At 41.9% G+C, this 22332-nt stretch overlaps 5 protein-coding genes across 6 annotated transcripts; 2 read left to right on the top strand and 3 right to left on the bottom strand.

Moving 5' to 3' along the window:
- Positions 1-4443: 4443 nt before the first annotated feature.
- LOC103625780 (uncharacterized) lies at positions 4444-9052 on the bottom strand. Of its 2 annotated transcripts, XM_020537827.1 has the most exons (8): positions 8424-9052; positions 6802-6899; positions 6225-6324; positions 6031-6126; positions 5807-5878; positions 5608-5650; positions 4891-4949; positions 4444-4751 (listed from the first exon to the last, which is right to left on the bottom strand). In XM_020537827.1, the coding sequence occupies exons 3-8, from the start codon at positions 6268-6270 to the stop codon at positions 4732-4734; spliced, it is 336 nt and encodes a 111-aa protein (XP_020393416.1). In that variant the 5' UTR covers positions 6271-6324; positions 6802-6899; positions 8424-9052; the 3' UTR covers positions 4444-4731. The 2 variants fall into 2 exon arrangements, with proteins under 2 accessions (XP_020393416.1, XP_023155868.1); XM_023300100.1 differs by lacking the exons at positions 6802-6899; positions 8424-9052 and having other exon boundaries at positions 6225-6499.
- A 152-nt stretch (positions 9053-9204) lies between these two features.
- LOC100282830 (peptidyl-prolyl cis-trans isomerase H) lies at positions 9205-12963 on the bottom strand. Its single transcript, NM_001155736.2, has 7 exons — positions 12590-12963; positions 12444-12467; positions 11365-11452; positions 10972-11064; positions 10095-10127; positions 9856-9912; positions 9205-9485 (listed from the first exon to the last, which is right to left on the bottom strand). The coding sequence occupies exons 1-7, from the start codon at positions 12787-12789 to the stop codon at positions 9375-9377; spliced, it is 606 nt and encodes a 201-aa protein (NP_001149208.1). The 5' UTR covers positions 12790-12963; the 3' UTR covers positions 9205-9374.
- LOC100382393 (uncharacterized) lies at positions 12955-14057 on the top strand. Its single transcript, NM_001175138.2, has one exon. It carries the CDS (start codon positions 12995-12997, stop codon positions 13553-13555), a length of 561 nt encoding a protein of 186 aa, NP_001168609.2. The 5' UTR covers positions 12955-12994; the 3' UTR covers positions 13556-14057.
- Positions 14058-16085: 2028 nt separating this feature from the next.
- Positions 16086-21676, bottom strand: LOC100282718 (ribosomal L36 superfamily protein). Its single transcript, NM_001155625.1, has 2 exons — positions 21387-21676; positions 16086-16358 (listed from the first exon to the last, which is right to left on the bottom strand). The coding sequence occupies exons 1-2, from the start codon at positions 21593-21595 to the stop codon at positions 16271-16273; spliced, it is 297 nt and encodes a 98-aa protein (NP_001149097.1). The 5' UTR covers positions 21596-21676; the 3' UTR covers positions 16086-16270.
- LOC103625779 (uncharacterized) lies at positions 19178-20657 on the top strand. The gene is made up of 2 exons (XM_008646176.4): positions 19178-20211; positions 20300-20657. Exons 1-2 carry the CDS (start codon positions 19178-19180, stop codon positions 20445-20447), a joined length of 1182 nt encoding a protein of 393 aa, XP_008644398.1. The 3' UTR covers positions 20448-20657.
- Positions 21677-22332: the final 656 nt, after the last annotated feature.

Here is a 22332-nt window from a genome sequence, read left to right as displayed (position 1 = left end):
GTTGTGTTTGATGAAACTAACGGCTCTCAAGTAGAGCAAGTTGATCTTGATGAGATAGGTGAAGAACAGGCTCCATGCATCGCGCTAAGGAACATGTCCATCGGGGATGTGTGTCCTAAGGAATCCGAAGAGCCTCCAAGTACACAAGATCAACCATCCTCCTCCATGCAAGCATCTCCACCAACTCAAAATGAGGATGAGGCTCAAAATGATGAAGAGCAAAATCAAGAAGACGAGCCACCTCAAGATGATAGCAATGATCAAGGGGGAGATACAAATGATCAAGAAAAGGAGGATGAGGAAGAACCAAGACCGCCACACCCAAGAGTCCACCAAGCAATCCAACGAGATCACCCCGTCGACACCATCCTCGGCGACATTCATAAGGGGGTAACTACTCGATCTCGGGTTGCTCATTTCTGTGAACATTACTCTTTTGTTTCCTCTATTGAGCCTCACAGAGTAGAGGAAGCTCTCCAAGATTCGGATTGGGTGGTGGCAATGCAAGAGGAGCTCAACAATTTCACGAGGAACGAGGTATGGCATTTAGTTCCACGTCCTAACCAAAATGTTGTAGGAACCAAATGGGTCTTCCGCAACAAGCAAGATGAGCATGGTGTGGTGACAAGGAACAAAGCTCGACTCGTGGCCAAAGGGTATTCACAAGTCGAAGGTTTGGATTTTGGTGAAACCTATGCACCCGTAGCTAGGCTTGAGTCAATTCGCATATTATTGGCCTATGCTACTTACCATGGCTTTAAGCTCTATCAAATGGACGTGAAAAGTGCCTTCCTCAATGGACCAATCAAGGAAGAGGTCTATGTTGAGCAACCTCCCGGCTTTGAAGACAGTGAGTATTCTAATCATGTCTATAGGCTCTCTAAGGCGCTTTATGGGCTCAAGCAAGCCCCAAGAGCATGGTATGAATGCCTTAGAGATTTCCTTATTGCTAATGGCTTCAAAGTTGGCAAGGCCGATCCTACACTCTTTACTAAAACTCTTGAAAATGACTTGTTTGTATGCCAAATTTATGTTGATGATATTATATTTGGGTCTACTAACGAGTCTACATGTGAAGAGTTTAGTAGGATCATGACACAGAAATTCGAGATGTCGATGATGGGGGAGTTGAAGTATTTTCTAGGATTCCAAGTCAAGCAACTCCAAGAGGGCACCTTCATTAGCCAAACGAAGTACACTCAAGACATTCTTGCTAAGTTTGGGATGAAGGATGCCAAACCCATCAAGACACCCATGGGAACTAATGGGCATCTCGACCTCGACACGGGAGGTAAGTCCGTGGATCAAAAGGTATACCGGTCGATGATTGGTTCATTGCTTTATTTATGTGCATCTCGACCGGACATTATGCTTTCCGTTTGCATGTGTGCAAGATTCCAATCCGACCCTAAGGAATCACACCTTACGGCCGTAAAACGAATCTTGAGATATTTGGCTTATACCCCTAAGTTTGGGCTTTGGTACCCTCGGGGATCCACATTTGATTTACTTGGTTATTCGGATGCCGATTGGGCGGGGTGCAAAATCAATAGGAAGAGCACATCGGGGACTTGCCAGTTCTTGGGAAGATCCTTGGTGTCTTGGGCTTCAAAGAAGCAAAATTCGGTCGCTCTTTCCACCGCCGAAGCCGAGTACATTGCCGCAGGACATTGTTGCGCGCAATTGCTTTGGATGAGGCAAACCCTGCGGGACTACGGTTACAAATTAACCAAAGTCCCTTTGCTATGTGATAATGAGAGTGCAATCAAAATGGCCGACAATCCCGTAGAGCATAGCCGCACTAAGCACATAGCCATTCGGTATCATTTTCTTAGGGATCACCAACAAAAGGGGGATATCGAGATTTCTTACATTAATACTAAAGATCAATTAGCCGATATCTTTACCAAGCCACTTGATGAACAATCTTTTACCAGACTTAGGCATGAGCTCAATATTCTTGATTCTAGAAATTTCTTTTGCTAAGCTTGCACACATAGCTCTTTTGAATACCTTTGATCATATCTCTTTTATATGCTATGACTAATGTGTTTTCAAGTTTATTTCAAACCAAGTCATAGGTATATTGAAAGGGAATTGGAGTCTTCGGCGAAAACAAAGGCTTCCACTCCGTAACTCATACTTCGCCACCACTCCGAGCAACTCTCTCTTCTTCAGGGGAGAAATGAGCATCAAGGAAAAGGACTTCATCCTTGGGGGAAAGAGTAAAAGCTCAAACGCAAAAGGACTTCGTCTTTGGTATAATCTTAACTCACTTATTTATGTCCAAAGGGGAAGATTGCACTTTGAGGGCTCTAATGATTCCGTTTTTGGCGATTCATGCCAAAAAGGGGGAGAAATGAGCCCAAAGCAAAAGGACCGCACCACCACCACCAAATTCAAAAACTTTATCATTTGGTATCCTATTGTGTTCAAAAGGGGGAGAAAGTAGTATTTCAAAAATGGTATATCAAAACCCTCTTGAACACTAAGAGGTGGATCTCTTTTAGGGGGAGTTTTGTTTAGTCAAAGGAAAAGCATTTAAAATAGGGGGAGACAATTTCAAATCTTGAAAATGCTTTGCAAACTCTTATTCATGTACCTTTGACTATTTGCAAAAGATCTTTGAAATGGATTTACAAAAAGAATTTGCAAAAACAAAACATGTGGTGCAAACGTGGTCCAAAATGTTATATAAGAAAGAAACATTCCTTGCATATCTTGTAAGTAGTTATATTGGCTCAATTCCAAGTAACCTTTTCACTTACATTATGCAAACTAGTTCAATTATGCACTTCTACATTTGCTTTGGTTTGTGTTGGCATCAATCACCAAAAAGGGGGAGATTGAAAGGGAATTAGGCTTACACCTAGTTCCTAAATAATTTTGGTGGTTGAATTGCCCAACACAAATATTGGACTGACTAGTTTGCTCTAGTGTATAAGTTATACAGGTGCAAAAGGTTCACATCTAGCCAATAAAAAGATCAAGTGTTGGATTCAATAAAGGAGCAAAGGGGCAACCGAGGGCACCCCTGGTCTGGCGCACCGGACTGTCCGGTGTGCCACCGGACAGTGAACAGTACCTGTCCGGTGCACCAGGGGACTCAGACTCAAACTCTTCACCCTCGGGATTTCTCGGAAGCCGGCGCGCTATAATTCACCGGACTGTCCGGTGTGCACCGGACATGTCCGGTGCTCCAAGGAAGATCGGCCTCCGGAACTCGCCAGCCTCGGGTTCGCGCGGCAGCCGCTCCGCTAAAATTCACCGGACTGTCCGGTGTGCACCGGACTGTCCGGTGAACCACGGAGCAACGGCTACTTCCGCGCCAACGGTCACCTGCAAGCGCATTTAATGCGCGCTCTGCGCGCGCAGTCGGCAGGCGCGCCCATACCGACGCACCGGACAATGAACAGTTCATGTCCGGTGTACACCGGACATCCAGGCGGGGCCACATGTCAGAGCTCCAACGGTCAGAATCCAACGGCAACGATGACGTGGCAGGGGGCACCGGACTGTCCGGTGTGCACCGGACTGTCCGGTGCGCCATCGAACAGAGAGCTCCCAGCAACGGCCACATTTGGTGGTTGGGGCTATAAATACCCCAACCACCCCACATTCATTGCCATCCAAGTTTTCCAACTTCTAACCACTTACAAGAGCTAGGCATTCAATTCTAGACACATACAAAGAGATCAAATCCTCTCCAATTCCACTCAAGCCTTTAGTGACTAGCGAGAGAGATTTGCCGTGTTCTTTTGAGCTCTTGCGCTTGGATCGCATTCTTTCTTTCTCTTTTGCTCTTGTGATCAACACTCAATTGTAACCGAGGCAAGAGGCACCGATTGTGTGGTGGCCCTTGTAGGGAAGTTTTGTTCCCGGTTGATTGAGAAGAAGGAAAGCTCGCTCGGTCCGAGGGACCGTTTGAGAGAGGGAAGGGTTGAAAGAGACCCGGCCTTTGTGGCCTCCTCAACGGGGAGTAGGTTTGCAAGAACCGAACCTCGGTAAAACAAATCCACGTGTCACTCTCTTTATTTGCTTGCGATTTGTTTTGCGCCCTCTCTTGCGGACTCATTTATTATTACTAACGCTAACACCGGCTTGTAGTTGTGATTATTTTTGTAAATTTCAGTTTCGCCCTATTCACCCCCCCCCTCTAGGCGACTATCATAAAAATATTACAGTACATATTTGTGAGTAAGTAAATTTTATATAATTGGCAAAAAAATCTTATTGACATATTCATTGTATATTTACTCCCTGTTCCAATTTGATGAGAGATAACTCGTATACCCTCTTGCTCAGGAAAAAAATGTTTGCAGACCGGCTGCTGTTCGGATATCACCAAAAACATAATTTTTAAGGAGTCTAAAATGATTTCGTCCAAGAAATTAATTTCTGCATTTCATCACATGGTATTTTTTTAACAGAGATAAAGCCAGATTTAATAAAATATATACAATAATTAGAGCACTAAGCAGTCATTAGGTTCTGAGTATTAATTATACAAGCTAATAATATTTAGTCTTAATGGCTCCTTTAGAAAGACAATCTACCCTACAGAGAAACGAGCCAGGCCATACGAACTGATTGTATTGTTGTTAGTACTACAATTTCAGGGTTATAAAAGAGGTTGCACAGAATGTAGACATTAGCTATTCTTTGAACTAATTCTATACGCTTGCACATATCATTCTTGGCGGTGCTCTGGTTCCGTGGAATCCTTGATTGTTAGTGGTTCTTGTTTGTGCCTGTGGAATGAAATTTAGAGCATTATTAAATTTACTGATTATTACGAAATATAAGGCATAAATCTATGTTTTGCGCTAAAAGTATATGAAGAACAATTGATATTCTTGACTTGTATTAGATAAGTGTATAGAAGTTTACCTTTTTGGAGGAGACCGAAGATTAGGTTCGATCTCTTTGTCCTTGTCAGCAGGAACTTCCTGCAATAGTTTAAATAGAATATGTCAATTGTATGTAAATGTAGTTAGTATTTTACTGAAACAAGATATGTGAAAGCATTTGCTGATTTTTGATTCATTTTTAGTGTAAGCATATAGAAAAGCGTACGAATTGGGGCATTAAAACAAAGATGATAAAGAATCAATAGTCCCACTCTATGCCTCTATGGAGACTAAGGAAATGAAGAGAGTTTAGATAACCTGGTTGACCGAAAGAAAGTGTTATCTAATGATGTCAACGAGATCTGTTAGATCTTTAGAATGTCTTGTGGTATGAAAAAATATTAATACGTGTATACAACAGTAGGGAGACATTGTGATATACCACTCTTGGGGGACAAAGACAGATCAGCCACTCTTATATGATGTAGATAGAATTGATACAATATTGAATCTATGGTAGTATTGTTGGTAGTGTATTCTTGTTAGTATAAAAATGGTATGCAAAATAAAAGAAGGGGATAATGAATTGTAGGAAGGAAAACTTTAAGTAGTTCATATTACTATTTTTCATATCGGAATGTAATTATAAATCAGTTTAGGAGGAAAATGGTAATCATAGTTGTAGGTTCAGTTTAGATAAAGATTTCCATAGTTTTTTCCAGGATACTATTTTCTTAATGGAAAAGGGGATTCTAACCTTGTCTGCATTGGTTTCTTGTGGTGCATCCAAGATTTGAGACCTGCAGATAGGATAAGTTATTTTTTTGTGTAGATACACTAAGAAAGCTTTGTGTATCTAAATGTAAATATAGGAATGAGTACTTTGTGATGTCTTCAGCCTGTGTTGAATATGTGAGTTTTCTGCCAACCTAAAATATAAGAGAAACACAATTTACCTTTGAGTGCCTGTATGTATTCCTTAGTAAAATGACCACAGTGTAAACTTTCTGTTGTTTGATTTGGTATGCCTATTTTCAGAGAAAACAAGCACTATTTGTTAGCTTAATTATGTGTGGTGTCAGATATGCATGCATATACACAGATATATCGATGCATACGAATAACGTACAAATAAACATATATGCTTCTGTATATATACATGTAATTATCTATAACTTACCTTTTTTAGCCATACGCTTCTGGTTTAAATAGCGTCTGCGATTTTGCCTTGCTTCTGTAGCATTGATAATTGATGGTGAATACAATCCAGACGAACCTTTTTTTATAAAAAAATGAATTGTATTATTTTTTTTCTTACTGGTAATAATAAGTTTTATTCAGTCGAGAAAGATATGTGTAGGAAAGTGGACTTACTATTTTTCCTTTTTCTTGTATTTCCATTGTGTTCATCGCAATCCATGGTCAGACTGTTTTGTAGGTCTCTATTTATCTATGACACCTTTTGTTTATCGATCTGATGATGGAGATTTGATCGTGCGGTTTTGTATTAGTACACTATTTCCTAGCACAAGAAAAATATGTGTTTATTTATTTATCGTCTTTAAAATAGAAGTTTGTTAAGTTACGTATATATATTTTTATAAATGTAAATGAATGATTTTTTTAGTAAAGGTAGAACTAAGCTTTTGGAAAGCAACTATGTTGCGATATATGAGAATTAACAGGTAAGATATACCTTATTAGAAATGATGCATATGTATTTATGCATGAATACATATGTACTTATACCGTTACTACAGCATTGCTTTCACGTTCAATAAAATATAAGAATAGGTAATGAATATTCGCAGATGGACAATTAATATGAATAATGTATGTGTCTATATATATAAATATTAACAACGAATATGTGTAATACAAAGTGAACAGAAAAATGCTAATGATATTGCTGGAGGTATTATGTGATGAAAGGATTTATAGGAAAAAATACCTTTTCTTGTCGTCAGTCTTTGTTGCAAATTATATTTTTCTTTCCTGCTTGAGTCTTTTTTTTCAAAGAGCTACCGAGGTTGTTTAGATGTTTTTGACCTGCAATAGGATTAAAAAAATTATTACGGAAGTTAGTAAAAAATCAATATCTTTTAACATTTTTATATTGGTACAACAACTTGAGGGCTTGGGGTAGGGCGAGGCGGCGAGTATGGATGGCTTGGCGCATCTGCGATGGCATTGGGGAATCGGTAGCGGGTGGAAGATGCATTGCACTAAAATGTGTCTGCACCGTGGCTCGACCGCTCAGGATGAGTTCGACGGGGGGAAGCGGAGGGGAGAGGCGAACACGACTGAGGGGATGGAACATAACAGAAACAGATGGAAGCACTAAAGCAGCAGCAAGCAAGATCACATCCACCACCACCACGCATGTCGCCAACCAACCACAGCAAACAAGGAGAGGAGGGGAGGGTCACAACACAACTCACAAGACGACCACAGGAAAGAACCAAATCTGCATTCAAGTGGCAGCACACAGACACGCGGTGGACGCATGCTGGTCGAGGAGACACACCAGTTCAGGCTCACAGTGTCGCGCTGGCCCAACGTGCTGGCCGGCAGTGCCCCCACACGCGTCACGCGTGCCGTGCCTGGCTACGTACGTACGAGCACCTTCTGCAGCTACGCACGCACTCATCCCCCTCCCACCAGACACGACCGGCAAACCGCAACGGATAGGGGCCTAAAAGGTTGCTGATTCAGCGAAACAAAAATAATCAAATCATAGTAGCTTCGTAAACCCTCGACGCCGTCGCCGATGATTTTGGAGGAGCACCCCTCGTCTGCGTCTTCGAACAGCACCACCATCGGCTCCGACGAACATCTTGATCCCCCGCCATCACCTTCGACGTCCTGCGACTCTCCTTCTGAATCCGACGACTCCGCTGCCTCCTCGCTGCTCTCGGACAGCTCTTCAGAGTCCGAGCCCATCAATTTCAAGAAACCCCGCCCACCCGTGCGCAAGCATCCATGCTGAGAAGAAGGTAGGGCGAGGCGGCGGGCATGGATGTCTTGGCGCATCTGCGATGGCATTGGGGAATTTGGGAATCGACAGCGGGTGGAAGAATGGGGAGCGCCGCTCAAATGTGTCTGCGCCGTGGCTCGACCGCTCGGGATGAGTTCGACGCGGGAAAGCGGAGGGGAGAGGCGACCACGACTGAAGGGCTGGAATACTGGAGCAGTCAACTGAACTCTAGAATGTTCGTGAGCTCCCGAGTCGTCGCTGGATGGGGGATCCGAGGGGTGGGGTGGAGGGGGCTGAGGGAAGAGGATGCTACCGTGGTGGCGCTGTGGATGTGCTGCTGCGCGGCCGGCGGCGATCGGAGAATGCGGGCAGCAGCGACCAGAGGATGCGGGAGGCCGTGGCTTCCGCGCTCGAGGCGGTGGGGAAGCTGCTGGTGGTGATGCAGGGGGACTGCGCCTCGACAACTTCGCGGATGGCCGGAGAGCTGCTGCGAGCGGTGCGGATGGAGTGTCTCCCTGCAGTTTCACTCATCTGGACCCGAGGGGTGGGGGTGGAGGGGATCAAGGGAAGAGGGTCCGGCGGGGAGGGATTCGTACCTTCACCTTGGAGATCACCTTGAGGGCATCGCCTTCGCTGTTACAGACGTTTCCTTCCAGCAGAAGATACACTGGGTTTAGTATTTTTCTTTTTGTTTGTACGCAGCGAGCTCTGGTTTTGTCTGTACGCACCGAGCTCTGGATCCTTCCAGCACAATCAACACACCGTGAACGGACGCTTCGCATACATCCTTGATCTGACATCGGACGGCTCGCACATTTCAGCAATACGTGGAAGAACGGCGTTCCAGCATTGCTCCCACGGTTAATAATAAGAAAGGGAGAGAGTAATTACAACGTATGTGATTTGTTATTAATATAAAACATTATCACTCAAACATATTATTATATTTAAGAAATCATTATATATACATTAAATAAATACAATTGTATACCAAGTAATCTTTTGAAAATGTAATTATTTATTTTTATCATTATCTATTACACACTAAAACATCATTAAGTACAAGTTTAATGGGTGCCGTGAGAAACGGGGAATACTTCTCCGTTCTCATCCCTATGGAGAAGGAACTTTTCCTATTTATATTCCCGTATGGAAAGAAACTTTCCCATCCTCTCGATTAGAGCTAGTTTGGAAATCTCTATTTTCTTAAGAAAAACTAATTTATTTTTCCTTGGAAAAATAAAAACCCCTAGAAATTGAAGTTCCCAAACTAGTCCTTAATGGAGGAATTTTCCAGCGGGGAATAAAGGATCAAGGCCATTGCCATCTCTAATCAGAAACAACAGGATCAAACATGTTCCGCACAACAGAAGGCCGAACTCCCAAGCCAAACAAGAATATTAGTTTTTTTGGTCTATTATTCTGCAGGTTGCCTAGACACAATACATTTCCATCAATGTTTCCACTGTTTAAGTACTTCCATCAACCAAACAGGGTCTACATCAGCAGCGTCAAGAATCCACGATTAGCCACACAAAGGGATCAAACTACATTTCACCACACTCACTTATAACGCAGGCAAGCTTTGGTTTGTTATTCGCTCCAGTTGCAACATTTTCAATCTTCCTCACGACGAGCAAACCGTCTCCAAGCACTCTCTGAATTGGATAAACATGACAATGCTGGGCATTAAACTCAAAAGGAAAAGAAAAACACAAAGGCAGTTTACAATTCTATATCACGAACCTTCAAATGCTAACATTTGATTTATCTTGCTCAAAACTTGTTATCAACAAACCAAACGAATTATAGTGTCTCAATTTAACCTTTGAACCCTAATACTGTAGGTATGCTAACATTTGATTTATCTTGCTCAAAACTTATTATCAACAAACCAAACGAATTATAGTGTGTCAATTTAACCTTTGAACCCTAATACTGTAGGTATGCATATACATACTTGCAATAAAACCAATTATCCTAAGGAGTGTTCACAAAAAAGGAAGCATTTGAATCAAGTAAGCTTACCCCAAATACCACATGTTTGTTGTCAAGCCAGTCACACTTTGCACATGTTATAAAGAACTGCAAGCACAAGAGTGTAAGCTTTTCATCATGTACTCTAAAACAGGGTGTACAAGAAAGATATCTAGTCATTTTTTGTTCTTAAACATGACTGGCTTGAAGGAATAGGCATTGCCAAGGCAACTGAGTGTGACTGAGTCAGGCATTAAGGCTACATGCAATTTTAGAGAAGGCGAACGTACCTGAGATCCATTAGAGTTAATTCCACTGTTTGCCTGGAAAAAAAGGGGGACAGGTATCAAATGTTGATATCAATAAGACAGAAGCTAACGTGTTGCTGGAACATCAAACATGCTTTGAAGAAGAAACACAGTGATATTTAACAAGTTAAATGCTTAAACGAATAATTTAAAATTAAAAAGGGCAGTTGGTGAACTTCAATACAGCACATCATTGGTGAAAATGAGCCCCGGGACAGACAGAGGTAATCTACCCTGAACCGTTGCAAATGATGTAGAGCAATAATGTGAAAAATGTAGACCATGAGGGAAGAACGATAGATAGAACAAGAAATATGATTTTTTTCGAAAAGAGCAGGAGAACTGTGCTCCATAATATATTATAAGAGAGGACAAGGGTCTGAAGAAGGCCCAGCTACAAAAACCTCCTTACGGAGGCCACACACAGACATACACAAAAGGATCCATAAACACACTCAATACTACAACAGCCTATATGCCGGCAGCCAAAAAGGATAGACCTTTGGCTCCCGCAAACTCCCATCTTTTTCTTTCCTCTTTGTCTGCTCAAGGAGAAGAGAAAGGTTTGGAGCTTCACCATCAAACACCGCTCTATTTCGGTGTTTCCAGATCGACAGATTACAGAACAAAGGCAGCATATAGCGCATTTGTGCAAGATCCTATAAATTAAGCACATACATGGTAAAGGGGCAGGGGGGCTAATATTTTTTTATGCTCATGTGATGATTCACATTCCATAAAAGTGTGCAAAAAGTTCTATGGGTAACTATAGAATGCCAGAAATACAACTAAAAAACTATAAAAGGATCTTCTGAGAACATTTCAACTGGAAAAACATCAAGGTGGTAAAAAAGAGTACCATCGAGAGCAGTCCAGGCCCTGTATGCTTTGCTATAAAATTTTCATCATCAAATTTGGTACCGTAGATTGATGTGCATCCAGTACCATCATTCTGCAGGACACAAAACAGGAGGCTTTAGTTTATATACTGAATATAATATGAACCCATGAAGTCATGATGTCATTCCAATTTCTGCATGGAGATTACAAAAGGTAGTTAATCACTACAAAAACAAAATCTCCAGGAGGGTCCAAAGAGTAAAACAATATATCAGATTCCCCCTCGGTTTTGTTGCCTATTATAAATAAGCATGAATACATATATACACAAATTTAATTCTAGGATAACACTGGGTTAAAATCTATGCTAAATAATAAAATGGTTGAAGCTACTAGTCTGTGGCATACAAACCTTCAAGAAGTCACCACCCTGAATCATGAAATCTTTGATCACTCTATGGAATTGGCAGCCCTTATAACCTTGTGGCAAAGCATTTTTTCTGCAATCAACATAAAAACTGACCATTAGAAATCATATAACAGATTGCTGACTGCAAAGTGCAAAGTAATTTCATAATTGCTGGAGCAACTTATCCTTGAATCCTCATCAAGTCACTAATCAAATAACAACCAGCAGCGGCTAATAAAAGCAGAACGAACCCAACTTTCTCCTAGACCAATTCACACTCTTGTGTCACGGTCATTCACATGACCCATTGCCCAGCTAAAGCTTCGAAAATGCAATACATTGTACCCATAGGGAAAATACCCTTCCAAGTCTCAAAGACCACTATGTCGCCATGCCACACTTATGTACACTATCCTAAAGACCCAAATTTATATCTTTGTATAGTCCAAACATCAGTTTAAGTAAAAGTAAACATGAAGGTGAAGAAAGGAGGAACTTATTATTATGCCCCCTCCATTTTTTACATGTCACATTAGCTTTGTCCTAAGTCAAACGTTACTATTTTTGACCATTCATTTCAAATAAAAAATAGTTTCAAAAGATATGAATTATAGATTATAAAAAGTATTTCTTATAGTACGAAAAACATAAATATTATTTCATGGACATATATTTTTTTGAAATCCATGGTCAAAGATATAAATGTTTTACTTAGGACAAAGCTAATACAGCATGCAAATAAAAATGGAGGGAGTACTAAACAACACAATGATATCCTTTAAATCAGCTTGTAGGTCTATAAGTTCCAGAAACATCCCCTATAAGCTCAACTTCTCAGAATCATAACAATCAACATAAGTACATACACAAATTGCTCTATATTGATTCATTCTATCTTTCCTTTTTTAAGACAAAGATAAACTCTGCTTTTAAGAAAGCATATAGTTTTATACTGTTGTTTGCTGGCTCCCAGGCAAATGACCATGTCAACCATTATAGGTATCAGTAGAAGTGCAAAACAGCAACCCTAAAAACAAATTTATTGACAAAAGATAGATAACCAATCTGTGGAAGTTTCTTACCTATGCTCCCCAGTGCAGAACTGCCTGAAACAAACAAAGCAACACGATTAGAGATCTATCCAAGTGTCAAATACATCAGCGGCAGAAGAAAGAATAATACCAATGAAACCTAGGGTTTATGGTTAGTTGAAGGTTTAGGCCATCACCGGAAGTTCTCCGCGGTCTTGGGGGCGATGTCGGCGAAGAGCTCCATCTTGATGCGGCCGGCGGCGATGGACCCGATGGTCACGTCGAAGAACACCACGGGGTTCTTCGGGTTCGGCGGCCGCTGGTGCCACTCAACCGACGACGCCGTCGCCGACGGCGGTGTAGGCCCCGCCGAGATGGCCGCTCCGCCGGACGCCATTGTGGTGCTCGATGGGCTGCCGCCGGAAGCTTGACGCAGGTCTGAGGCCCAGCCGGCGGCTAAGCAGCTTGGGGAGGGAGGTTGTCGGGATTCGAAGCCGAGAGCGGCTCGAGGCGGTTCAGGACTCAGGTCGCCTTATTGCGCCAAAACGAAGCTTCGAGACTCGACGCCGACATATGGGCCCCGCTTGAGAAGTAAGGGCCACATGTCGGTGGGAACTCTCCCGGAGTCGGCAACTAATCGACCCCGTGCGCCGGCTCCACCCGAAGCGCAAGAGGAAGAGGTGGCCATACGCAACAAGCAAAGCATACCCCCAAATCCCCAATCCCCAATCCCCAATCCCCAAACCCTAGGTTATCTCGGCGCGGCAGCGATGGCGGCGGCGGGCCTGAGGAAGGGGAATGCGCGCCTCCCGCCGGAGGTGAACCGGGTGCTCTACGTGCGGAACCTGCCGTTCAACATCTCGAGCGAGGAGATGTACGACATCTTCGGCAAGTACGGCGCGATCCGGCAGATCCGTCTGGGCAACGCCAAGGACACGCGCGGGACCGCTTACGTTGTCTACGAGGACATCTACGACGCCAAGAACGCCGTCGACCACCTCTCCGGCTTCAACGTCGCCAACCGCTACCTTATCGTGCTCTACTACCAGCCCGCCAAGATGTCCAAGAAGTCGGATATCAAGAAGAAGGAGGACGAGATCACCAGGCTCCAGGAGAAGTACGGAATCGGGTCCAAGACGCCCGGCCCGGGCTCCAGCGACTGAGCGGCCAGGGTATTGCCTCTGCAGCCTCTTGTATGATGAAGAGCAATCAAAAGGAACAAATTGGTTGCGCTGTGCTGTGTTACATCCAGCGTCGCTAATTACTCTGTTGTTATTCAGGCTCCATAACAATTGAATAGATATGTGCTTGTCTAATCGCCAGCGATAATGTTTAGTTTCTACCAAAAACAAGAGGAATGAGTAGTGTACACCTCACACCTGTGGCTATGCTTGAATTGTTGATCTATATTCTGTTGTGAGACTGAGAGTAGCATGGTTAGGCTGTTAAATTTGTGCTTCTATTATTGGTTAGTATGTATCTTTGTTTTGGTAGCTGGTATGTGTTATCGTAAGCTAAAAGTTCAAGCAGAATGAAGTGGGTGTGCTTCTTGCCAAATTAAATGGATTTTCAGAGGCTCCTACCCAGGTTCTACTTTGTGATGTTATCTTGAACTCCTTTGTGACGTTGAGCAATTGTGCATATTAGTTTGGGATTGGACTGGTATTCCTTTGTTACTTAAATTATATTTCTGTTCAATTGAATACTTGTGTGTGCCTTATTGAATGTTGACAGATATGTTTTCATATCAAAACTATGTTCTTAAGCATACATTTCAGGATGAGTGATTGGAAAATCCCCATATGCCTTTGCAAGGTCAAAGGGTGTTTCTGTGCACTTAATCAACTTGTTGATTTCATCATTCCAGTGCAAAAATAATGATTTCATCATTCATAGCATCGGGCTTTAGTCAGCGAAGTAGATTGTAGGGTGTGCATTATAATTGATGTATTGATCACCATTCGATCCTGCTGGCATCAAGTGGTGATTTCCTAACACTTATTGATTTCCTAACAGCTAGTGAGTTTACATTCACTGTTATATATGTGTAATTTTGTAATACTGTATGATTGTGCTGTGGCAACCGATTATATATCTGTGATTTTGTATGTACTACTGTAAGATTGTGCTATGGCAATCGATGTGAGAGTTTGCAATCATTAGGTATGATCACGGTTTACAAAATTGTTTTGTCTGTGAAAACCGCTAACCAGCGGTAACGGATTACCGACGATAAACCGGTGGAAACCGGTAAAAATCGGCCGGTTTGATCAATTCAAATTAATTTGAATTCAAACCGGTTTACCGGTGGAAAACCGGCGGTTAACCGCGAAACAAACCGGTTTTTGCTGTTTTTACAAAAAATTGACAAGATTTATTTGTAGTTTGCTCAATTCACATTGCACAGTAAATATTAATTGATCCACACGACATGTGTTCACCAAAATAACATACAACATACATATGTAACCACAAACTCTAGTCCTCATGCAACAAACAACCAGCGAACTTCGCAATACTCAAATACAAGTTTTTTTATAACTCTCCAACAAGGCAACGGAACATAAGTCGACTTATTTTACAATACTCACATGTTCATCTCGAGTCGTAGTGATAGTACTCAGGTATGTTAGAAGTATCGTAATATTGTTTCAATCTTTCATAGTGATAGTGATAGGTCTATACAAAGGATATGAGATACATTAACAAGAAAACAAGAACGGCAAATAAATACTTATCCATAAAGCAAAAAACATATTGATATGTTTGTTTGGTGTTTGTGTATTGCATGTGTACCTCACCAAGTGTTGAACTTTTTTCATGATCAACAAATCTTAGGAACACATACAGAAGAACTGGAACTAAGGGTTCTAGATTGGGTCTTGTTCAGTTGGGTAGTTATTAGAAGAGCTGAAGCTACTTGATATATGGAGTCCATCTTGGACAGAAAATGAAACCGAAATTAACCACTAAATGCCTAAACTGGACTTGAGCTACGGGTTTCATCTTCACATATAGCATATAACAGTAAACAAGACTAATATGCCAAAATTGACCACTAAATACTCAATCTTGGCATTAAATCCAATTTCCGTAAAAAATGGCGGTTTACCGGTCTAAAATAACGATTTACCGTCCAAAAACGGTTTACCAACTATTTTCGGTTTGTATGATTTGTTTCATTTTTTTGGGATTTGGAACGATTTTTTGAAAAAAACAAATCTGTGTTTAACCGAATCTGCATCCGGCGGTTTCGGTAAACCGACCGGTTTACTGCCACCGGTTTTGTAAACCATGGGTATCATATACCACAACAAAAAGTTTACAATTTTTTACATCTTAGGCCACTAGTATCATTCTGAATTCTAAGGGGGTGCATGAAGATTGATGGGTATATATATGTCATCAATCATCTTCAATCCACATGCATCCAAAAAACCTCTTCTTTTTAGCTACAATGCTACACCATTTTTAATTCTTTAGTTAGTTGCATATAGTAGAAATAAACGAGGGTTCCAGCAATTTCACAAACGCTAACCCTGCCGTGTGGGTCTTGCAATATCTCTTCCTTGAAAAATGCACATGTCACGCAGACGCAGCAGATTTCGGTGCCACCCAATAAGATAAATGGGCCACGCAGCAAGATGTAAAAAACAGAGTTAAGCACAACAGCTTTGTGCAAGTGCTATTACATTTAAACAATCAAGAATCGAACATTTTAAGAGAAAGTAACAATATCTGCTCATATTATTCCACTGCAAATACATGATGGTGCAGTTTCCAGTTTTTGCTACATGCTTCTCTTGATATCATCGTACCAACTGGCCCTATTCAACATCTGCTTAAAAATGTCAGCGTATGGTAGAAGGCCTGATATATTATTTTTCTCCATTCTTGAACAGGGCAGCTAAACCCAGCCGCCAATTGAACTTCATAGACATCTCTTGCCTCGCCACCTTCGAAGTCCTGAAAAACGCAGATCAAAGCAGCTAATGTCAAACTTGGCAATATGGTATTGTCCAGAAGAACTTGACCAAGAACCCGACATCAAATCATACAGACTGGCACATTAGTTCCTTCAAACAGAAACATGCCCCAAAGCCCCCAATCCAAATACACCATGCTATCATGTCATCTTGACAAAGAATCAGTACTAGGTTCTAAGTACTCTTTCTGAAAATGGGGACCGTCATATAGCAAGCTAGAATAGTAAGGCACTTACGACAGGCACATAGAGATCCTGGTAACTCCAAAGAGCAAGCATAACATGTACTTATCCAAAAAGATAGGTCTATATTCAAGTAATCCAGTTTACAATGCGAAATTACAAGTCGTGCAAAATGCAGAGAAACAAACAAATAAAAAATGATGCCCCACCGCATAACTGTAGCCCGGTGAAATCAGCAAGGAGGCAGATGAGATCTAAGATTTTTTACCAAAAATTCAAAATCGTGCTGAAACAGCTGACGAAAAGTTAAGAGATTCAACAAGTCAAGGAAGCCTGTATCGGTGTCCATAGCCTTTGCCAGTGGTGGTAGTAAGTTGACTTCTCATAGGACCCCACAAGTAAACTGCTAGTCAGGCTCCTTTTACTTGATGTCTTTGAAAATGTGATTAAGACTTAATAATGCAGTTCAAATGACAAATAGCAAATTGCAATATACATATTCACTTCAAAAAACAAATGTTTTAAGCTTGGTCACCTTGATATCTAGCGTAGCTACTGGGAGAAAATTGATTATTTAGGACTCCTTTCCATACAGCTTCGACGAAACGGGCTCCCATTCCTTGCTTCCGCATAAATGACCTAGATTTGATTCCATCCTTGATTTCTTAGGATAGATAGAAGATTTCAAGCTTTTTTAATTAATTTAATCATTTTTTACCTCTCCAAGATATTACAAAGGACCAAACTATCCTTAGCAACTCTAGGTTTTTTTCTGTCCGTTGCTGCTTGATCCCAGACGCCTCTCCTTTCTGTTGCAGACTTGCCGCCAGATCTTGGTTGCCTCCCTCTCCCTCGCCTCCTTCTCCGTCGCGCGTGGGCGATCACCGCACTCCACGACCTCCTCGGCCACCACCACCCTAAACGCATACTTCTTCCTTCGGTTCTCCGACGTGCGCACCATCTGCCGTGCTGTTGCTGAGATCTCTCGCTTCCTCCTCCGCTGCTGCAGGAGTGCGTCCTGTTGGTTGCTGCTGCATCCCTCTCGAGCCTTCCACGCTCCATGGCCATGAAACCGGTCGACGACGCACCGTCGAACGACCCCACAACAGTCGTCGATGTAAGTGCCCTCCGCGCCAACCGTGCTGTTGGGCAGACCCAAATTGCGCCTTCCGACGACCATGCGCGAACACCTTGTACAAGGTAACGCCTCTCTCTATATATATCTCAAAATTTTAGCGAATTCAAGGAGTAGCAGTACATCAATCCCTAAAATTATGTTTCAGTCATGTCGAAGGGTTAATACCGAACCTAGTGGATGTATCAGAAGATGTTCCTTTGGTTGATTGGTCTACTCTACATATTGTGGAATCTTATGATGAAGAAGGTCGACTAGCAGTTATGGCTGATGAGCAAATGTATGCTTCTTTGGGGTTGATGATTGATGATGAAATAGGTGCTAACCAGGGGGGTGTCATCCAAGAAATTGATGCCCATGGATGTAGTGCTCATGATGTTGGTGGTTATATTCATGAAACAGAATATCCCAATCAAGCTGAAGATTTGACACCATCAAACTCATTGTTCATATATGATAAGGATAACCCGAAGATTGAGCTTGGCACCATGTTTCCAGATATGAAGGCGTTTAGGTTGGCTCTAAGGCAATATGCTATTAATAAGGAGTTCGAGCTAGCCACGGAGAAATCTTGTAAAACAAAATTTAGAGGTCATTGTAAGCAAAAGACAAATGATTGCCCTTGGCAAATAGTTGGTGCAAAGATGAAAATTTTGCCAACTATAAAGGTAATATAATGTTCTCATTATTTTTAATGGTTGGACATGTTATTTAAATGATGTAATCATTCAACTGACCATATATCCAACATTTTGTTGACAGGTTACTCTTTTAGTTGATGAGCACAAGTGCACTTCCAGTAGTAGAATTTTGACTACGATGCCTTCTCAAGCATGGGTGGCTGATAAGGCATTACCTCTCCTTGGGAAGAACCCCAACATGGGTGCTAAAGCTTTGCAAATATATTTGCAGGATGAGTATAATGTTACTGTTGGATATGACACAGTGTGGAGGGGAAGAGAACGAGCTTTGCATGAATTGTATGGTGGGTGGAATGAAAGTTTCTCTTTGTTGTTGAACTGGAAGGCAGACGTTGAAAAGTGATCACCAGGAAGTGTTGTTGAGATTGACACTAAAATTGTGGATGAAAAGGTATACTTCCACAGGTTCTTTTGTGCATTGAAGCCTTGCATTGATGGATTTTTAGCTGGATGTCGACCATACATTAGTATAGATGCAACTGCACTCAATGGTAGGTGGAATGGGAAATTAGCTGCAGCGATAGGTGTAGATGGTCACAATTGGATGTATCCACTTGCAATTGGATTAATTGATTGTGAAGATGAGGACAATTGGATTTGGTTTATGGCTCAGCTGCAAAAGGCCATAGGAAGTCCTCCACACCTTGCTGTTTGCACAGATGCTTGCAAAGGATTGCTAAATGCAGTTAAAATTGTGTTTCCTCATGCCGGTCAAAGAGAATGCTTTTGGCATCTAATGCAGAATTTCAAGAAACATTAACATGGTGATGTTGATGGTCTAATGTGGCCTGCAGCAAGAGCATATAGGTCTGAGGTGTTCGACAAGCATATGTCTACAATTATTTGTAGTTGTCCTGGTATATATGACTATCTAAAAGAGAATCACAACTTGCATTGGATGAGATGTGCCTTCACTCCAGCAATAAAGTGTGACTTTATCACCAATAATCTATCAGAATTAGTCAATAATTGGATCAGGGACATCAAGGATTTGCCTGTGGTAGACCTGGTTGACAAGCTGAGGGAGATGATAATGACATTATGGCATAGGAGAAGAAGGATTTCAGAGAGGTTGCAAGGAAGGATACTACCAGCAATCAAATTGCAGTTGCATGCAAGAACTAGAGGATTAGGCCACCTAAAGGTTGTCAAATCAAATGACTGGAGTGCAGAGGTTAAAGACTATAATAGCAATGAGAGACATGTTGTTAAGACTGCAACACATGAGTGCACTTGTTTTGAATGGCAACACACAGGTAAGCCATGTGACCATTGTCTGTGTCTTATAACAACAAAGAGAAACCTACAGATTGAAGACTTTGTTGACGATTACTACTCGTTGGATAAGTTTAAGGCTGCTTACAGAGGTCTCATACAACCCATGCCAGATAAGTCACAATGGCCTAAGATTGACCTTGGTTTTATCTTAGGAGCTCCACTTGGGAAGAGGTCGGTTGGAAGGCAAAGAAAATTAAGGATTAAAAGTTGTCTGGAAGGTAGTGGTAGTGGAAAGAAAAAGAAACCAATGATAAGAGGGCCTGTGACTTGCCAAAGATGTGGTGAAAAGGGACATAGACAGGCTAGCTACAAATGCCCACTAAATGGAACAAAAAAAGGTATTCTAACACTTGTTGTTCATACGCTATGCTATTCATGTTTTTCTTTAGTTCTCATCAATGATCATATTTATGGCAGACCACCACGAAAGCCAAGGAAGAACAGTACCAAAGCATGCCAAACTGAACCTTCAACGCCACAGCGGTGTATCACTTCAGATAATATTATATATGATAGTCCTGGAATGCTCACAAGAAGGTGAAATACAAGTGCCTCATCTTGTTATTTGATTTCCTTTTCTTTCTTACCATCTTACTTTATGATTAACTGAAAAATGTAAATGTAGGCGACTTGCAATGTTACGTGGAGAGGGAACTTCTAGTCAAAATGATGATGTTGGATCCGCAACTCCTTCTCGTGGCACTATCATCAGTTCATCTCCAATTACAAAGACAACAACAAAAAAGATGACACCAAAGAGAAAGAGAAGCTAGCTTTTATATACAGATAGTTACCATAGACTAGTTATTTCTTCATTTTCCAAAATTTTAATCCATGAGGGATTGTGATGCTGTTTGCAGAATGTTGTTCCAACTGGAAACAATGCAATGCTTTGTTTTCTGGTCAAATAAACAGTTCATTACTGAAACCTGATATTGATGTTTTCTTCATCTTTTGTCTATATACTAGGTTTGTCAGGTCTACTTATGCGAAACCTGTTCCTTTGTCATGTTATTTGACATCCCACAAATACTAGAGTTCGTTCTTATTTTGTTTACAGTACATTGGTTGGTTTTTCTTGTTTATACAAGATCAAATGATTAATATTGAATTGTTTCTCCCCGTTGGTGAAAAGGTGGCAACAGACCTTGAGGCTAAGCAGCTTTTACTTCTGGACAACCAAGCTAATCTATGAACCAGCGCAGCTAGTTTCAGGTCCCAAAAAATGTGATGAGTGACAAGCTAGTGTACACTTCAAGGCGGAGGGTAGAAACGAATGTGGTGTGGCGGACAAGGATCAGACTCACACGATTAATGACACAGGGACATGATGGTCATCTTAGATGGCAAGCATTTTTGAAAACGGATTAGAAAACAAGAAATAAACTATGATACTGTATTAATCAAGATGTCAATGATATAAGTACTAATTTTGCAAAGCCAACATTTGAAGTCATAAATATGAGAAACCTAATATTATCGGTCCTAAAAAATCAATTTTCTCCATGCCCGGATTGTCCTTATTCATTGTATTTTCCCCTATTGTTAGCGAGTAAGCAGTTCCGGAGTCACTTATGCGCTACCGATTACTGGCCGAATTAGGGTTCTGATAGTGCTGAATGGTCAGATTTGCGCTGGATCTTTACTCCTAGCTACGCATACATGCCAGTAGCTGAGAACGCTGCGGGCATGAGAGTGGAGGGTCATCTTACTCTGCGAACGCTGCGGCGGAGGCGGAACCGCTAGCGGGCGGCGGCGGAGGCAGGTGAACGCACGAGACGGCGGCTGCTTCGGCGATGGTGGAGAAGCCCTGGCGCTGCTTGTGCTTGGCATTGGCCGTGCATTGGACGAAGACGATTCCCCGGCGCTTCACCACCTTGCAGAACCGGCACAGGCGCTTCACCGCCGCACGGACCTTCATCTTCTTCTTTGATCCCCCGCTCGCCTCGGGGCCTTCTCGTCTTCCTTCCGTCCGAATCGTCTAGCGCCGGGTCGGATTCTTGGTTAGGGTTCCGTGGTGGTGAGTGTGGAAGTGGAACGCATGGGCCAGGCGATCATGGTCAGACGGAAGCCCGGCCCATCAAAACTGGCCGCCGATTAGGCAATAGGCATGGGTTTGGTTCGAGGAAGTCGATGGGACAATAATACTTGACTAATTAAATTTGCATTATTTAAAAATTCAAAAAAATATTCACTATCAATGCACTAGCACTATCTGGTCAGACAATACACCGGATGCCAGAAAATGGAAAATTCCTTATAGCCATGACTTGATAATACAATTGTATGACTTTGTAATAAAATGTAGTAAAAAAAAATCGTAATGAGCATATGTTACAAAAAATCGTAATGAGCATATGCTCCCAGAAGGTCACTTCAATAGATATTACTACATTGGCATGCAGTAGCATTCGAGGAGGAATTTCTCTAAAAATCAAGGTATGGCAAGCGTCGTACATTGCTACAAGAATCCTTCGCCCTTGTTGGCATGCCAGATCTGTTACATGATTACAATACAGAAAGCTCTGCTATTGTACAAAGCCATGACAGAATATGGGCAGATTACAAAAGGAAGGGGTGCAGCAACATTTAAGTGACTATAAAAGGGAGAGGTGAAGCAACATTTAAATGAGTTCAGTTTGTGGGGTTGCATTCGAA

The sequence above is a fragment of the Zea mays genome, chromosome 5 (genome assembly GCF_902167145.1).
Source record: "Zea mays cultivar B73 chromosome 5, Zm-B73-REFERENCE-NAM-5.0, whole genome shotgun sequence".
NCBI classification, from domain to species: domain Eukaryota; kingdom Viridiplantae; phylum Streptophyta; class Magnoliopsida; order Poales; family Poaceae; genus Zea; species Zea mays.
This window is presented reverse-complemented; position numbering and strand designations above follow the sequence as displayed.

Excerpts from the sequence above, each read along its gene's own strand:
- LOC103625780 (XM_020537827.1), bottom strand. The coding sequence starts at position 6,270 with ATGGATTGCGATGAACACAATGGAAATACAAGAAAAAGGAAAAATA. Across the intron at positions 5,879-6,030 it reads GAAGCGTATGGCTAAAAAAG|GCATACCAAATCAAACAACA; the intron begins GTAAGTTATAGA and ends CTCTGAAAATAG. Across the intron at positions 5,651-5,806 it reads ATACATACAGGCACTCAAAG|GTCTCAAATCTTGGATGCAC; the intron begins GTAAATTGTGTT and ends TCCTATCTGCAG.
- LOC100282830 (NM_001155736.2), bottom strand. The coding sequence starts at position 12,789 with ATGGCGTCCGGCGGAGCGGCCATCTCGGCGGGGCCTACACCGCCGTCG. Across the intron at positions 11,453-12,443 it reads TTCTGCACTGGGGAGCATAG|AAAAAATGCTTTGCCACAAG; the intron begins GTAAGAAACTTC and ends TGTTGATTGCAG. Across the intron at positions 11,065-11,364 it reads AGGGTGGTGACTTCTTGAAG|AATGATGGTACTGGATGCAC; the intron begins GTTTGTATGCCA and ends TGTGTCCTGCAG.
- LOC100382393 (NM_001175138.2), top strand. The coding sequence starts at position 12,995 with ATGTCGGTGGGAACTCTCCCGGAGTCGGCAACTAATCGACCCCGTGCG.
- LOC103625779 (XM_008646176.4), top strand. The coding sequence starts at position 19,178 with ATGTGGCCTGCAGCAAGAGCATATAGGTCTGAGGTGTTCGACAAGCAT. Across the intron at positions 20,212-20,299 it reads CCTGGAATGCTCACAAGAAG|GCGACTTGCAATGTTACGTG; the intron begins GTGAAATACAAG and ends ATGTAAATGTAG.
- LOC100282718 (NM_001155625.1), bottom strand. The coding sequence starts at position 21,595 with ATGAAGGTCCGTGCGGCGGTGAAGCGCCTGTGCCGGTTCTGCAAGGTG. Across the intron at positions 16,359-21,386 it reads TCCGCCGCAGCGTTCGCAGA|GACTTCGAAGGTGGCGAGGC; the intron begins GTAAGATGACCC and ends TGCGTTTTTCAG.